Source organism: Salvelinus fontinalis, chromosome 1, assembly GCF_029448725.1.
Source record: "Salvelinus fontinalis isolate EN_2023a chromosome 1, ASM2944872v1, whole genome shotgun sequence".
In the NCBI taxonomy this organism is placed as follows: domain Eukaryota; kingdom Metazoa; phylum Chordata; class Actinopteri; order Salmoniformes; family Salmonidae; genus Salvelinus; species Salvelinus fontinalis.
The window spans coordinates 869,673-888,149 of NC_074665.1; the positions used below are offsets into that span (position 1 = coordinate 869,673).

The window sequence follows — 18,477 nt, forward strand, 5'->3', positions numbered from 1 at the left end:
ATGTGTTATTGTTTTAGGAAACGGGGGATCACTGCAGTACATCAGCAAGGACTTCCCCGTGTTCTAAATCAATAAAGTTTGATGGTTCTTTCCGCCTCAAAAAGCACAAGAAAGAGGATTGACCCCCGTCGTCTCAGATTGTGCTGAAATCACTTCTGTAGTTATGAACAGATATGATTAGCACTCCTGAAACATTATTTTGTCGAAATATAATTTGATCTCTGAGAAAATAAACTCCCACCTCAACAACCAGTATGCAGTATCAGTTCTCTATGTCTGACAAGCGTTCTTTATCATAAATTAGTGTGAAAGTACCAGATTTGCCCACTAGATGCCGCTGGTCCTACTACTGCCACCACACCCTTTTATGTAATTTAATGGTCTCTTGTGTTCATTAAATGGCTCACAACATTTTCTTTACAGTTTTGGGAAGAAACCCAATAGCTTTAGGGCATGATGAAAATAGGTGTGGTCATACTCACAATTCAAGCCAGTCCTCCTTGAAAGCAATTCAGTTTGTCCTTCTCTTTGCAACCTAATGCTTCAACCCAACTCTAGTGAATAATCCAACTCTCCCGAGCGTAACTTCGTTAACAGTATATCAGTGTCACCCTCCACATCCCCACAACCCCTCCTAAACTTCGTTAACAGTATATCAGTGTCCCCCTCTACCCCCCCCCCCCCCCGCCCCCCAGACCAAGTTTGGAGCTTAGAGAAACATGTCCCTCAAATACAAAAACAAAGGTCACATATCATGCAATATCTTTAAAATAAATTGTCATAAACTCTTAGTCTGCAGGGTATAAAAATGTTCTCTCCACCCACAAACAGGCCCCAAAATATCTTCTGTCTAATTAAATATCTAAACATTTTGTTAAAGAGTTTAAACATGTATTTAATAGAGTAGATTCAAACAGTATTTGAGTCCCAGTGGTATTTGATGATGTCATAATTTTTGGTAATGGCCACTATCCTTTATATAAATTCAGTGAAAATTAAAGTAATGTAGTGTGGTGCTCCTGGAAGTTGGTGACGCTGGTAAGACAGAGAAACACAGAGGTCTCTCCTCCAATCCATTTCCTTAACCAGACTGGTCCATAATTAACTTGTGCTTGGTTGGCACTTTCAACCAGATATAAGGAGACTGAGGCACCAGCATCCACAAGTCAGATACCTTCTTCCTCTGTGGTAAGGCTGTCTCCATCTCCTCACATTTTTACCTTTGTATCGTGTTTGTGCTCAGCATCTGCAACAGTAACTAACTGCACTGTTTAAATTGAGTTCTAGATTATTTTTTTTTACGTGTCTATTGAAAGATGTTACAATATGCAATCAAGTGGCTTTTGATTTAAAATGTTGCTTAAAAAAATGTGTATTACTTTGAATGTGTTTTACTTAAAATCTGTACCTTTCATTTACTGTCAAATGTGATGCTCCTGCACTTGTTTGGAATTTGAATGTAACTGAGTTTTCAGGGATGTACATTTGAATTCTTTACATAATGTGTAGTAAAGTGAGTTACCAACCAGGAAAATGAAAGTTACCAGTTGCACCTGTAGCTGAATTGGAAATGGCTGTAATGATTGTGTTGAATGATGCCATTCCCCCCAAAAATGATTCGGGGGCTAAATGACAAGGCTTTGGACTTGTGAATATTCACACCCCCTCTCTGTTTCACAGCGTCCTCCAAGAAGTACAACGTAATCTGTAGGAGGAGGGAAAGAAGGTGAGCCATGGTTTTAGTCTTCACATTAAAAAGTGACAAAAAATATGATATGAGATATGTCGCTCACCTAACTCTGATGACTAGTGAGGAAACAGAGTCAGTCCTGTTTCTATTCCTAATTTAATCTCTTTCCTAGTGATCCGTCACCATGAGCACGGACGCAGAGATGGCCATCTACGGCAAGGCTGCCATATACCTCCGTAAGCCTGAGAGGGAGAGGATTGAGGCACAAACAGCACCCTTTGATTCAAAGAATTCCTGCTATGTGTCAGATGCCAAGGAGCTTTACCTTAAGGGTTTAATTACTGGCAGGGCCGACGGAAAGTGTACCGTGACAGTCACAAATCCTAACGGCACTAAGGAGGTAAGCCTGATTTGAAAAGTGTTGAAGTTTGTGGAATTACTCTATTTTTCTAAACCTTAACTAGGCTAGTCAGTTAAGAAAAAATTCTTATTTACAATGATGGCCTACAAAAAGGCACAATACCTCCTGTGGGGACGGGGGCTGGGATATATATATATATATATATTCTTTTATATGAAAAAATATATAGGACAAAACACACATCACGACAAGAGACAACGCTACATAAAGAGAGACCTAAGACAACAACACAGCATGGTAGCAACACAACATGGTAGCAACATGGTAGCAGCACAACATGATGACAACATGGTAGCAGCACAGAACACGGTACAAACATTATTGGGCCCAGACAACAGCACAAAGGGCAAGAAGGTAGAGACAACAATACATCACGTAAAGCAGCCACAACTGTCAGTAAGAGTGTCCATGATGGAGTCTTTGAATGAAGAGATTGAGATAAAACTGTCCAGTTTGAGTGTTTGTTGCGGCTCGTTCCAGTCGCTAGCTGCAGCGAACTGAAAAGACGAGCGACCCAGGGATGTGTGTGCTTTGGGGACCTTTAACAGAATGTGACTGGCAGAACGGGTGTTATATGTGGAGGATGAGGGCTGCAGTAGATATCTCAGATAGGGGGGAGTGAGGACAAAGAGGGTTTTATAAGTAAGCATCAACCAGTGGGTCTTGCGACGGGTATACAGAGATGACCAGTTTACAGAGGAGTATAGAGTGCAGTGATGTGTCCTATAAGGAGCATTGGTGGCAAATCTGATGGCCGAATGGTAAAGAACATCTAGCCGCTCGAGAGCACCCTTACCTTCCGATCTATAAATGATGTCTCCGTAATCTAGCACGGGTAGGATGGTCATCTGAATCAGGGTTAGTTTGGCAGCTGGGGTGAAAGAGGAGCGATTACGATAGAGGAAACCAAGTCTAGAGTTAACCTTTAGTCTGCAGCTTTGATATGTGCTGAGAGAAGGACAGTGTACCGTCTAGCTATACTCCCAAGTACTTGTATGAGGTGACTACCTCAAGCTCTAAACCCTCAGAGGTAGTAATCACACCGGTGGGGAGAGGGGCATTCTTCTTACCAAACCACATGACCTTTGTTTTGGAGGTGTTCAGAACAAGGTCAAGGGCAGAGAAACCTTGTTGGACACTAAGAAAGCTTTGTTGTAGAGCATTTAACACACAATCCGGGGAGGGGCCAGCTGAGTATAAGACTGTATCATCTGCATATAAATGGATGAGAGAGCTTCCTACTGCCTGAGCTATGTTGTTGAAGTAAATTGAGAAGAGTGTGGGGCCTAGGATTGAGCCTTGGGGTAGTCCCTTGGTGACTGGCAGTGGAGAGAGGTAGTTAGCAAACCAGGCCAAAGACCCCTCAGAGACACCAATACTCCTTAGCTGGCCCACAAGAATGTGATGGTCTACCGTATCAAACGCTTTGGCCAAGTCAATAAAAATAGGAGCAAAACATTGCCTAGAATCAAGGGAAATGGTGACATCATTGAGGACCTTTAAGGTTGCAGTGACACATCCATAACCTGAGCGGAAACCAGATTACGTACCCGAGAGAATACTACAGACATCAAGACAGCCAGTCAGTTGATTTTTGACAAGTTTTACCAAAACTTTTGATAAACATGGCAATAGAACTAGGCCTGTAACAATTAGGATCAGCTTGATCTCCCCCTTAAAGAAAAAAATTGTAACAAAAGACAGATTAAGAAGGATTTATTTGTTTTCTATAAACAGAATATAACCTTTAAACACATGATTTTTATAGCTACTATTTAAAAATGGCATCATTTTTATATTGACTAGTCAAAAATCTCCATGTATGTGTCAGTGGGTGATAATATATATGTAGTTTATATGTAGATAACGACAATGTAGTTGGATTGAACAGGGCTGCAAATACACATGTGTATTTAATGAGCAACACGTTTTCAGTCCAGTTTGATCTGCGTGTAATCTAGATTTTCTGACTGTTTCAGGAAGGAAAAGAGTACAAAGAGGCAGACATCTTCCAGATGAACCCCCCTAAATACGACAAGATTGAGGACATGGCCATGATGACCTACCTGAACGAAGCCTCTGTGTTGTACAACCTCAAAGAGCGTTACGCAGCATGGATGATCTATGTGAGTAAACACAGACACACATACATGAACATAACAAACACACACATACAATACTACACATCCGAACACATACCAATACAGCAGATCTACATCAGTATCCCAGACACCCACATCCTCACAGAAATCCAGGTAAATGTCAGTCAGATTTTGCTAATCCCCTAATTGAATCCCCTTTCATCCAGACCTACTCTGGGCTGTTCTGTGCCACGGTGAACCCCTACAAGTGGCTCCCCGTGTACGACATGGAGGTTGTCAACGCCTACAGAGGGAAGAAGAGGATGGAGGCTCCACCCCATATCTTCTCCGTCTCTGACAACGCCTTCCAGTTCATGCAGATCGGTACGAGCTCTCGCGGATGGATGGATGGATGGATGAATGGATGGAAGGATGGATGGATGGATGGATGGATGGATGGATGGATGGATGGATGGATGTATGGATGGATGAATGGATGGAAGGAAGTTAAAATATGCTTTAGAGAGGTATCTACTGCTTTCTAGTCTAGGTTTGAACAGTCTGCTGGGAATATCTGATTTCACTAGCCTTGAATGGAAAATGCCAAGGCAGCAGCTACTCTTCCTGGGGTCCAGCAACATGAAGGCAGTAATATACAATTAAAAACATAGCACATTTCATAGCTACTATTGCGTCAATATGTTTTGACCATAACAGTTTACAATCCAAGCGGTTTAGTCACCTCAAATTGCTCCATTTCCACATGATTTATTGCAAAATTGAGTTGAGGTTTAAGGTTTAGTAAATGACTTGTCCCCAAATACAAGGCTTTTAGTTCAAACAAATATTTAGGACTAATGTATTCCTTTCCACCCATTGTGAAACTGACTGCAGCTCTTTGTTAAGTGTTGCAGTGATTTCCCTTGTTGTAGTAGCTGACATGTAGTGTTGAGTCATCAGCATAGACACACAGGCAGTGTCAGAGACTCCAGTCACCCAAGTCATAGACTGTTCTCTCTGCTAACGCACGACATGCGGTACCAGAACGCCATGTCTAGGACCAAAAGGCTCCTTAAACAACTTCTACCCCCAAGCCATAAGACTGCTGAACAATTCATTAAATGGCTACCGGACCAATAGATTGACCCCCCCTCGCTTTTGTACACTGCTGCTACTCGCTGTTTATTATCTATGCATAGTCACTTCACCCTTATCTGCATGTACAAATTACCTCAACTACCCTGTACCCCCGCACATTGACTCGGTACCGGTGCCCCCTGTATATAACCTCATTATTGTTATTTTATTGTGTTACTTTTTATAAATTTTTACATTAGTTTATTTGGTAAATATTTTTTTAACTTTTCTTGAACTGCACTGTTGGTTAAGGGCTTGTAAGTAAGCATTGCATGGTAAGGTCTACACTTGTTGTATTCGGCGCATGTGAGAAATAAAGCTTGATTTGTTTTACTCAGTGCCAGTTACAGGTCATTAGTAAAGAATGAGACGAGTAAGTGACCTAAACAGCTGCCTGGATTATGGTGGATTCCATTAAAGAACACCCGCGGTGTTCTGTTAGACAGATAACTCTCAATCCACAATATAGCAGAGGACGTAAAGCCATGACTCAATCCACAATATAGCAGAGGACGTAAAGTCATGACTCAATCCACAATATAGCAGAGGACGTAAAGCCATAACTCAATCCACAATATAGCAGAGGGCGTAAAGCCATAACTCAATCCACAATATAGCAGAGGACGTAAAGTCATGACTCAACCCACAATATAGCAGAGGACGTAAAGCCATGACTCAATCCACAATATAGCAGAGGACGTAAAGCCATGACTCAATCCACAATATAGCAGAGGACGTAAAGCCATGACTCAATCCACAATATAGCAGAGGACGTAAAGCCATGACTCAAACCACAATATAGCAGAGGACGTAAAGCCATGACTGAATCCACAATATAGCAGAGGATGTAAAGCCATGACTCAACCCACAATATAGCAGAGGACGTAAAGCCATGACTGAATCCACAATATAGCAGAGGGCGTAAAGCCATGACTCAATCCACAATATAGCAGAGGGCGTAAAGCCATGACTCAATGCACAATATAGCAGAGGACGTAAAGCCATGACTGAATCCACAATATAGCAGAGGACGTAAAGCCATGACTCAACCCACAATATAGCAGAGGACGTAAAGCCATGACTGAATCCACAATATAGCAGAGGACGTAAAGCCATGACTCAATCCACAATATAGCAGAGGACGTAAAGCCGTGACTCAATCCACAATATAGCAGAGGACGTAAAGCCATGACTCAATCCACAATATAGCAGAGGACGTAAAGTCATGACTCAACCCACAATATAGCAGAGGACGTAAAGCCATGACTGAATCCACAATATAGCAGAGGACGTAAAGCCATGACTCAATCCACAATATAGCAGAGGACGTAAAGCCATGACTCAATCCACAATATAGCAGAGGACGTAAAGTCATGACTCAACCCACAATATAGCAGAGGGCGTAAAGCCATGACTCAATGCACAATATAGCAGGGGATGTAAAGCCATGACTCAATCCACAATATAGCAGAGGACGTAAAGCCATGACTCAATCCACAATATAGCAGAGGACGTAAAGCCATGACTCCATCCACAATATAGCAGAGGACATAAAGCCGTGACTCAATCCACAATATAGCAGAGGACGTAAAGCCGTGACTCAATCCACAATATAGCAGAGGACGTAAAGCCGTGACTCAATCCACAATATAGCAGAGGACGTAAAGCCGTGACTCAATCCACAATATAGCAGAGGACGTAAAGCCATGACTGAATCCACAATATAGCAGAGGACGTAAAGCCATGACTGAATCCACAATATAGCATAGGACGTAAAGCCGTGACTCAATCCACAATATAGCAGAGGACGTAAAGCCATGTTTCCAGCGGCAGATAATGTCAAAAGCTGCACTTTCTGTCTAACAAAACATCCCCCACAATCCTTTAATTATAAATTTCTCTAAGTTAATCATCAGTGATTTGTGTAAATGCCATACATGTTGCTTGAGTATGATTTTTATTTAACCTTTATTTTACGAGGCAAGTGAGTTAAGAACAACTTCTTATTTACAACAACAGCCTACCGGGGAAACGTGGTTTAACTGCTCTGTTCAGGGGCAGAACAACAGATGTTTAACTTGTCAGCTCTGGGATTTGATCCAGCAACCTTTCGGTTATTGGCCCAACGCTCTAACTACTAGGCTACCTGCCGCCCAACACTCTAACCACTAGGCTACCTGTCGCCCAACACTCTAACCACTAGGCTACCTGCCGCCCAAAGCTCTAACCACTAGGCTACCTGCCGCCCAACACTCTAACCACTAGGCTACCTGTCGCCCAACACTCTAACCACTAGGCTACCTGTCGCCCCTACACTCTAACCACTAGGCTACCTGTCGCCCAACACTCTAACCACTAGGCTACCTGTCGCCCCTACACTCTAACCACTAGGCTACCTGTCGCCCCTACACTCTAACCACTAGGCTACCTGTCGCCCCTACACTCTAACCACTAGGCTACCTGTCGCCCAACACTCTAACCACTAGGCTACCTGTCGCCCCTACACTCTAACCACTAGGCTACCTGTCGCCCAACACTCTAACCACTAGGCTACCTGCCGCCCAAAGCTCTAACCACTAGGCTACCTGCCGCCCAACACTCTAACCACTAGGCTACCTGTCGCCCAACTCTCTAACCACTAGGCTACCTGCCGCCCAACACTCTAACCACTAGGCTACCTGCCGCCCAACACTCTAACCACTAGGCTACCTGCCACCCAACGCTCTAACCACTAGGCTACCTGCCGCCCAACGCTCTAACCACTAGGCTACAGGTCGCCAAACGCTCTAACCACTACTGTAGACTACCTGTCGCCCAACGCTCTAACCACTAGGCTACCTGTCGCCAAACGCTCTAACCACTACTGTAGACTACCTGTCGCCCAACGCTCTAACCACTACTGTAGACTACCTGTCGCCCAACGCTCTAACCACTACTGTAGGCTACCTGTCGCCCAACGCTCTAACCACTACTGTAGACTACCTGCCGCCCAACGCTCTAACCACTACTGTAGACTACCTGTCGCCCAACGCTCTAACCACTACTGTAGACTACCTGTCGCCCAACGCTCTAACCACTACTGTAGACTACCTGTCGCCCAACGCTCTAACCACTACTGTAGACTACCTGTCGCCCAACGCTCTAACCACTAGGCTACCTGCCGCCCAACGCTCTAACCACTAGGCTACCTGCCGCCCAACGCTCTAACCACTACTGTAGACTACCTGTCGCCCAACGCTCTAACCACTACTGTAGACTACCTGTCGCCCAACGCTCTAACCACTACTGTAGACTACCTGTCACCCAACGCTCTAACCACTAGGCTACCTGTCGCCCAACGCTCTAACCACTACTGTAGACTACCTGTCGCCCAACGCTCTAACCACTACTGTAGACTACCTGTCGCCCAACGCTCTAACCACTACTGTAGGCTATCTGTCGCCCAACGCTCTAACCACTACTGTAGGCTACCTGCCACCCAACGCTCTAACCACTAGGCTACCTGCCGCCCAACGCTCTAACCACTAGGCTACCTGTCGCCCAACGCTCTAACCACTACTGTAGACTACCTGTCGCCCAACGCTCTAACCACTATTGTAGACTACCTGTCGCCCAACGCTCTAACCACTACTGTAGGCTACCTGTCGCCCAACGCTCTAACCACTACTGTAGACTACCTGCCGCCCAACGCTCTAACCACTACTGTAGACTACCTGTCGCCCAACGCTCTAACCACTACTGTAGACTACCTGTCGCCCAACGCTCTAACCACTAGGCTACCTGCCGCCCAACGCTCTAACCACTAGGCTACCTGCCGCCCAACGCTCTAACCACTACTGTAGGCTACCTGTCGCCCAACGCTCTAACCACTACTGTAGGCTACCTGCCGCCCAACGCTCTAACCACTAGGCTACCTGTCGCCCAACGCTCTAACCACTACTGTAGACTACCTGTCGCCCAACGCTCTAACCACTACTGTAGGCTACCTGTCGCCCAACGCTCTAACCACTACTGTAGACTACCTGTCGCCCAACGCTCTAACCACTACTGTAGACTACCTGTCGCCCAACGCTCTAACCACTACTGTAGGCTACCTGTCGCCCAACGCTCTAACCACTACTGTAGACTACCTGTCGCCCAACGCTCTAACCACTACTGTAGACTACCTGTCGCCCAACGCTCTAACCACTACTGTAGACTACCTGTCGCCCAACGCTCTAACCACTACTGTAGACTACCTGTCGCCCAACGCTCTAACCACTACTGTAGACTACCTGCTGCCCAACGCTCTAACCACTACTGCAGACTACCTGTCGCCCAACGCTCTAACCACTACTGTAGGCTACCTGTCGCCCAACGCTCTAACCACTAGACTACCTGTCGCCCAGCGCTCTAACCACTACTGTAGACTACCTGTCGCCCAACGCTCTAACCACTACTGTAGACTACCTGTCGCCCAACGCTCTAACCACTACTGTAGACTACCTGTCACCCAACGCTCTAACCACTACTGTAGACTACCTGTCGCCCAACGCTTCTAACCACTACTGTAGACTACCTGTCGCCCAACGCTCTAACCACTACTGTAGGCTACCTGCCACCCAACGCTCTAACCACTACTGTAGGCTACCTGTCGCCCAACGCTCTAACCACTACTGTAGACTACCTGTCGCCCAACGCTCTAACCACTACTGTAGACTACCTGTCGCCCAACGCTCTAACCACTACTGTAGACTACCTGTCGCCCAACGCTCTAACCACTACTGTGAGCTACCTGTCGCCCAACGCTCTAACCACTACTGTAGACTACCTGTCGCCCAGCGCTCTAACCACTACTGTAGACTACCTGTCGCCCAACGCTCTAACCACTAGGCTACCTGTCGCCCAACGCTCTAACCACTACTGTAGACTACCTGTCGCCCAACGCTCTAACCACTACTGTAGACTACCTGTCGCCCAACGCTCTAACCACTACTGTAGACTACCTGTCGCCCAACGCTCTAACCACTACTGTAGACTACCTGTCGCCCAACGCTCTAACCACTACTGTAGACTACCTGTCGCCCAACGCTCTAACCACTTCTGTAGACTACCTGTCGCCCAACGCTCTAACCACTACTGTAGACTACCTGTCGCCCAACGCTCTAACCACTACTGTACACTACCTGTCGCCCAACGCTCTAACCACTACTGTAGACTACCTGTCGCCCAACGCTCTAACCACTACTGTAGACTACCTGTCGCCCAACGCTCTAACCACTACTGTAGACTACCTGTCGCCCAACGCTCTAACCACTACTGTAGACCTGTCGCCCCAAAATGATAAGCAATGTGTTTTTGGTTCCAGATAATGAGAACCAGTCCGTCCTGATTACGTAAGTTGTATACAAACATTTCAAAGTGTTTCTATTATAACTTGGGTGTGATGAAAATACACGACATTATGATTGGATTAGGCTACGCGTAATGATAAGTCGATTACTGCGAATATTTTAGTGAATCCCAATCTGATACTCAAACATGTGACTGAAAACCCCTATTTCCCTCTCATATAAACCAGCGGAGAATCCGGTGCAGGAAAAACGGTCAACACAAAGCGTGTCATCCAGTACTTCGCCACCATTGCAGTGTCTGGTGGTGAAAAGAAAAAGGACGAGCCCGGCAAAATGCAGGTAGGTTAGGGTTGGGGCTTGTGTTTGCCTTTTTAACACATTTCAGTCTGATGGGCTGTGTAAACTCTTTTTTCCAGCTGTGAATCCTGTTTCAAGAAAAGTGTTCAAGCTATTTAGCAAAAACAAACTTTACCTCTTTATCAGTTTCCGAGCTACTTGTGTTTGTCTCAATCAGGGGTCTCTTGAGGATCAGATCATTGCTGCTAACCCTCTGCTGGAGGCTTACGGTAATGCCAAGACAGTGAGGAACGACAACTCGTCTCGCTTTGTAAGTATGAAGGGCATACTGTGGAAGTTACCTTGCATTGGAAACATTTATTTTAGTAGTTCCCTATTGTTGTATCTATATATGTCCTACAAACTGTAACATTTAAAGGGGTCTATCAAAATAGTTGACCTATTTCTAACCCCCATGCTCTACTATAGGGTAAATTCATTAGGATTCATTTCCAAGGAGGCAAACTGGCTAAAGCTGACATTGAGACCTGTGAGTTGGTTTTGATTGTTTCTCAATGCTTTCCTAAATTCACACATACTTTTTTGAGAACGTTTTTTGTAATCTCTGTCTGTCTGTCTGTCTGTCTGTCTGTCTGTCTCTTGCTCTCTCTCTCTCTCGCTCTCTCGCTCTCGCTCTCGCCCTCTCTCGCCCTCGCTCTCTCTCTCGCTCTCTCTCTCTCAGACCTGCTGGAGAAGTCCAGAGTGTCCTTCCAGCTGCCCGATGAGAGAGGCTACCACATCTTCTTCCAAATGATGACAGGCCACAAACCTGAGATAGTTGGTATGGAAATGTAGAGGTTCAGAGAACATTACATCCCTATCTGTGGAACTTATAAAAAATGGTTAATGGTCCACACTATTAATACTATTAAAATAGGTACATTCAAGGTACCAAGTAATGAACTGTGAAGCACTAGTCCAGGTGTCTCAGTCCCCTCTTTTCATGCTATTTATTGTTGTGACATTACTACCATTAATGCGATGACAGCTATTCATTGAATAATCACATACCACTTTAAATTATTACGCAATTAAATGAATCATATAACAATTCATTAAGTAGTAATCTGCGGGAAAATATAATTTAATGAGTTACCGTTTCCCAACTTCATCAGAATATCTCGATATAATATCCGTCATGCATCATTCATTTGCTCCTATTTCAGTCTCATTCTGAACTTCGTAATATCCAAAAATCTGCACAAACCCTAGTCTCTATGATGAGTCAGCGATACACAAATTGGCTGAATTATTTATTCACTAACTAACTAAATAATCACACAGAATTACATAAATACACAGGATAGATTATACACTAATTGTTCTGACTTCTTGGGGATAGGCGTCCCGCTAGCGGGACACCAGCCGACAACATCCGGTGAAATTGGAGGGCGTGCAATTTAAATAAATCATCGTAATATTAAACATTTATGAACATACAAGTATCTTATATGGGTTAAAAGCTTAAATTCTTGTTAATCTAACTGCGTAGTCCGATTTACAATAGGCTTTACGGCGAAAGCATGCCATGCGATTGTCTGAGGACGGCGCCCCACATCAACATATTTTTCAACCAGCACAGGCTTCATAAAATCACAAATAGCGATTAAATAATCACTTACTTTTGAAGATCTTCCTCTGTTTGTAATCCCAAGGGTCCCAGCTACAGCATAAATAGTCGTTTTGTTATTTAAAATTATTCTTTAATTCCCAAAAAGTCTGTTTAGTTGGCGCTATTTATTTCAGTAATCCGCTCGTTCAACATGCAGACAAAGGAGTCCCAAAAGCTGCCGCTAAACTTTGTTAAAACAAGTCAAACGACATTTCTATTTCATCCTCAGGTACTCTAAAATCAAAATAAACTATAATATTTCATACGGAAAGTAGTATGATTGTTCTTTAAGTCCCTCACAACCACTTCCCTCATTATTTACGGTATAAATATTGTTTCAATGTCCTGCGGATGTTAAAGTTTTGGGCGGAGTCTCTCTCTACACACAAAGGATTGCAGTGCAGAGCGAGTGGACGTTTACGACCGGTCGTTAAAGTCCTAGGACCGGCCCCACTTCCTCTCTGGTGGGAGAGAGGGGGGGGGGGGCTCCCTTTGATCCTCACCCAGGAGGGAAAGTCATGACATTATTGTATACTACATGTATCCTTGAGTCCACCTATGGAGTAAAGGAAGGACAGGTACAGGTAGACAGGTACAGGTACTGTACAGGTAGACAGCAGAATTCTAAGAGATTGAACTGCCATCGTCTGTTGTCCACAGAAATGTCCCTCATCACCACCAACCCGTACGACTTCCCCATGTGCAGCCAGGGTCAGATCACTGTGGCCAGCATCAACGACAAGGAAGAGCTGGATGCCACAGACGTGAGTTATACAAAGGGTTAATCAAACTCTACATATGGAATGGGTAGAACCACCGTACACACTGAATGCACTGAGCAATTTCAACATGGTGGCAGCTGGGAATTGTCACATATGTTTTAGTTTGATTCTAAATGCCTTGTGTTAGTTAGGCCTTCACACTTCACCTTGGGGCACATACATGTAAAACATCCACAAGAGAGTGCCGCTAAACGCCCTGTGGAACTGTGTTAAAACTCCTTTTGTGCTGCCATCTACTAGCGTGTTAGGAAAGGTATGTGAAACAGAGAAGCCAGTCAATTCCATTCATACAATTTTCTTCTGTAGTGAGCACTGTATCGTGCTGTAGCCTAACAAATTATCGTCAGTTAATCACTGTTACACGTCCTCTCCAATGCCAGGATGCCATTGGAATCCTAGGCTTCACTAATGAGGAGAAGATGGGCATCTACAAGCTGACAGGAGCTGTACTGCACCATGGCAACTTGCACTTCAAGCAGAAGCAACGTGAGGAGCAGGCCGAGCCAGATGGCACAGAAGGTGAGTCCCATTCATTGATATACAATATGGAAAGCATTAGTCCCATTTCCAAACATAGAAATAAAACACTTAAGATAGACAGTGCCACATGAGTCCGGCAGGAGACCAAATTCCTACCTCCAGAATTGATTTGAAATGGTGGATGTGGTTGAAAATCAAAACGTTTTGTCATTATGACATCAGAAACCAAATCAAAACGTTTTGTCATTATGACATCAGAAACCAAATCAAAACGTTTTGTCATTATGACATCATAAACAAGCCTGGGTCTGTTGTTGTTGTTGGCTCTCCAGTGGCTGATAAAATCGGTTACCTGCTGGGCCTGAACTCAGCTGAGATGCTGAAGGCTCTCTGCTACCCCAGAGTGAAGGTCGGCAATGAGTACGTGACCAAGGGACAGACTGTGCCTCAGGTAAGGTGGTAAATAACAGCATCTTCTGAGCACAGGAATTATTTTGGGGATGAGTGCATTACCCCCGTTTCTCCCAAATTCAATGACTATCTTGTCTCATCGCTGCAACTCCCCAGAAGCGAACAGTAATGTGTTTTTCCCCTTTTATCACCTTATTACTAGACATGGTCAACATCTCATTCATTTGAGCTGTTATTATTGCAGGTCAATAACTCCGTCTCGGCCCTGGCCAAGTCCATCTATGAGAGGATGTTCTTGTGGATGGTCATCCGTATAAACCAGATGTTGGACACCAAGAATCCAAGGAAGTACTATATTGGTGTGCTCGACATTGCCGGGTTTGAGATCTTTGATGTGAGTATGAGACCAGAATTAGACAATGAGTTGTGATTGAGAGGGATTACAGCCTTGTATGATGATGAAATGATCCCTTATGAAACTCCTTCAACAGTACAACAGCATGGAGCAGCTGTGCATCAACTTCACCAATGAGAAACTGCAACAGTTTTTCAACCACACCATGTTCGTCCTGGAACAAGAGGAGTACAAGAAGGAGGGAATCGTCTGGGCCTTCATTGACTTCGGCATGGACTTGGCTGCCTGCATTGAGCTAATTGAGAAGGTAAGCTGTCTGTGAGAATTCAAATGGACCGTAACAGCATAGCTCATAGGGAGCACTGTGTGAGATTATCACAATGGTACGAGGAATCTGACTGTTGAGAACTCAGTATGTTTCCTATGACATACCCCTAAATGAATATAATCCTATAATAGCATGTTTGGTAAAGGAATAAATGTGATCCTAATTGTACATTCAATAATTTGATATACATCTCTTTTCGTGAAGCCAATGGGCATCTTCTCCATCCTTGAAGAGGAGTGCATGTTCCCCAAGTCTTCAGACACTACCTTCAAGAACAAGCTTTATGACCAGCATCTTGGCAAAAACCAGGCGTTTGAGAAGCCCAAGCCAGCCAAAGGCAAGGCAGAGGCCCACTTCTCCCTGGTGCACTATGCCGGCACTGTGGACTACAACATCACTGGCTGGCTGGACAAAAACAAGGACCCCCTGAACGACTCTGTTCTTCAGCTGTATGGAAAGTCCTCAGTCAAACTGTTGGCTACCCTGTATGTCGCTGCCCCACCTGAGGGTAAGACTAGCATCACGTCAACAGATTTAACTAAGCGATACCCACTGAGCCACGTCATTTCACCGTGGAATGTGGGTAATATTGGTTGACGCATTGATCAACCAAATTCCAACCTTTATTCACCAATTCAAAAAGACAGCCCAAAGTTTATTGATATCCTTATGCGTTATCAATATGCTTTTAACCATATTAAAGCACAACCAAATTCCAATGGAAAAACAAAATGTCAGATTTTTGGTTTTAGTTCTCATCTAAATGTGTTATCGCTGCGCTTTCAACTATTTAAAAGCAAAGTTCAAAAACAAAGCTTTCTATGATTACATAAGAAGACATTTATAGTTACAACCAGAACATGTGGCCATGGATGTGTAACTCATTTTAAGGTTGAATAAATACTGTATAATAATATAATAATAATAATAATAATAATATAATAATAAATACTGTATAATAATATAATAATAATAATAATATAATAATAAATACTGTACAATAATATAATAATAATAATAATAATATAATAATAATAAATACTGTATAATAATATAATAATAATAAATACTGTATAATAATATAATAATAATAATAATAATATAATAATAAATACTGTATAATAATATAATAATAATAATAATATAATAATAAATACTGTATAATAATATAATAATAATAATAATAATAATAATATAATAATAAATACTGTATAATAATATAATAATAATAATAATAATATAATAATAAATACTGTATAATAATATAATAATAATAATAATAATAATAATAATATAATAATAAATACTGTATAATAATAATATAATAATAATAATAATAATAATAATAATATAATAATAAATACTGTTACATTAGTTGGTAAGATAGCCTTAACTTCAGGCAATTTACTGTATTGCAAAAGTCATATTGAATTGTGTTTGCCTGACAACTCAACCAAATATCAACATCTAAAGGACATCTAATGCAGAATAGTTAATCTGGCTTTATCCTATTCTTTTAGTTTTGGTTTAGTTGGAGACGTGAATCCAACATATAATTTGTTTACCTTTTTCGACAAGTTAACAGGCTATATTGAATTGTGTTTGGTTGTCAACGCAACCAAATATCAACATTTGAAGGAGATTTATCTTTTGTGCCACTGACTTAGTCTGGCTTTAATTCCAGTTTGTCTACAAACTGGAACGTTTGTTTTACTCTCTGTGTAACTCTGTGTTGTTGTATGTGTCGAACTGATTTGCCCTTAACTTGGCCAGGTCGCAGTTGTAAATGAGAACTTGTTCTCAACTAACCTGGTTAAATAAAGGTGAAATAAATAAATAATAATAATAATAGTATGTTGGATTGACATCTCATTCGCAACCAAGAATCAAAGTTAAAGAATAGGATTACATCAAATGAAACTTTATTTAAGGTGCATTTAAAACTTGATTCGATTTCTGGTTTGGATGTAGACGTGAATCCACCACTTCAATTATGAATTATTAACTAACTGGAGTCAAAGGAGATGAAATCACAGATGGAACTAAGCAGAACAAACATCTCCCTCAAATGTTGATATTTGGTTGCGCTGACAACCAAGCACAATTCAATATGCAGTTTGTCTACAAATTAATAATTGATATGTTGGATTCACGTCTAGATCTCAACCAAAAATCTATGTTAAAGAATAGGACTAAATCTAATCTAAATCAAACTCTAAAAGCACTTTAAATAAAGTTTGATTTAGTCTAGTCACATTATTTAACTTCAAATTTTTGGTTGAGATGGAGACGTGAATTCAACATCTTAATGATTAACTTGAAGATAACATTTCAAATCCAGTGTATTTTCCACGTCACGACACATTAACAAATGACTTTGAAACAACATTGATTTAACCTGTTTCTGCCCAGTGGGTAGTTAGACCTCCAACCTGCATTTTCTTTTAAGTCTTTGAATGTATCACATTTCCCTGGGTTCATTTACTCAACAACATTTGCATTAAGATAAATGTGAAGTTAACCCGAGATTATCTTGTTTATAATGATCTCTTACTTTTGCCCTTTTTAACAGATACAAGCAAGAAAGGAGGCAAGAAGAAGGGTGGTTCCATGCAGACTGTGTCCTCGCAGTTCAGGGTGATCTTTTGAAATGTGTATATTCAGTCCTTCAAAAGGTGCATCGATTATCATCGATGATTTATATTTAAAAAATGGTTTGTAATCCTCTTACAGGAGAACCTGGGCAAGCTGATGACCAACTTGAGGAGCACTCATCCTCACTTTGTGCGCTGCCTGATCCCCAACGAGTCAAAGACTCCAGGTACAAGAAATATTGAGTGATATATTTTTTATGGAATCAGTAAAGTATCAGTAACCTTAACGAGCTCAATCTTGAACCTGTTTATGAGTATTAAAAAGAGACGTGGTTTGTGTTTCCAGGTCTGATGGAGAACTTCCTGGTTATCCACCAGCTCAGGTGTAATGGTGTTCTGGAGGGGATTAGGATCTGCAGGAAGGGCTTCCCCAGCAGAATCATCTATGCTGACTTCAAGCAGAGGTTCACACACACAAACAGAAATGCACACATACATACATACACATTACATTTACATTTGAGTCATTTAGCAGATGGTGTTATCCAGCAGCATACCACCCTGCATCCCACTGCCGGCTTCCCTCTGAAGCTAAGCCGGGTTGGTCCTGGTTGGTCCCTGGATGGGAGACCAGCTGGTGTTATCCAGCAGCATACCACCCTGCATCCCACTGCCGGCTTGCCTCTGAAGCTAAGCCGGGTTGGTCCTGGTTGGTCCCTGGATGGGAGACCAGATGCTGCTGGAAGTGGTGTTGGAGGGCCAGCAGGCAGCACTCTTTCCTCTGGTCAAAGGCAATCCCAATGTGCCAGGGCAGTTAAACAGATGTCCTGACACTCTGAGGTCATAAAAAATCCCATGGTGTATAATGTAAGGGTGTTATTAACCCTGGTCTCCTGGCTAAATGTCTGATCTGGAAC

At 42.8% G+C, this 18,477-nt stretch overlaps 1 protein-coding gene across 1 annotated transcript in view; it reads left to right on the forward strand.

Annotated features, from left to right (window-relative positions):
* Positions 1–1,868: 1,868 nt before the first annotated feature.
* LOC129865483 (myosin heavy chain, fast skeletal muscle-like) overlaps positions 1,869–18,477 on the forward strand; it is a 39,035-nt gene continuing 22,426 nt past the window's right edge. Inside the window, exons 1-17 of the mRNA XM_055938325.1 lie at positions 1,869–2,090; positions 4,091–4,237; positions 4,420–4,576; positions 10,677–10,704; positions 10,890–11,001; positions 11,177–11,269; positions 11,428–11,488; positions 11,681–11,779; positions 13,271–13,374; positions 13,773–13,911; positions 14,205–14,323; positions 14,528–14,677; positions 14,775–14,945; positions 15,171–15,490; positions 17,546–17,603; positions 17,700–17,787; positions 17,907–18,024. Coding sequence (XP_055794300.1) covers positions 1,875–2,090; positions 4,091–4,237; positions 4,420–4,576; positions 10,677–10,704; positions 10,890–11,001; positions 11,177–11,269; positions 11,428–11,488; positions 11,681–11,779; positions 13,271–13,374; positions 13,773–13,911; positions 14,205–14,323; positions 14,528–14,677; positions 14,775–14,945; positions 15,171–15,490; positions 17,546–17,603; positions 17,700–17,787; positions 17,907–18,024 — 2,180 coding nt within the window. The 5' untranslated portion in view covers positions 1,869–1,874. The remainder of the gene's footprint in view (positions 2,091–4,090; positions 4,238–4,419; positions 4,577–10,676; positions 10,705–10,889; positions 11,002–11,176; positions 11,270–11,427; positions 11,489–11,680; positions 11,780–13,270; positions 13,375–13,772; positions 13,912–14,204; positions 14,324–14,527; positions 14,678–14,774; positions 14,946–15,170; positions 15,491–17,545; positions 17,604–17,699; positions 17,788–17,906; positions 18,025–18,477) is intronic.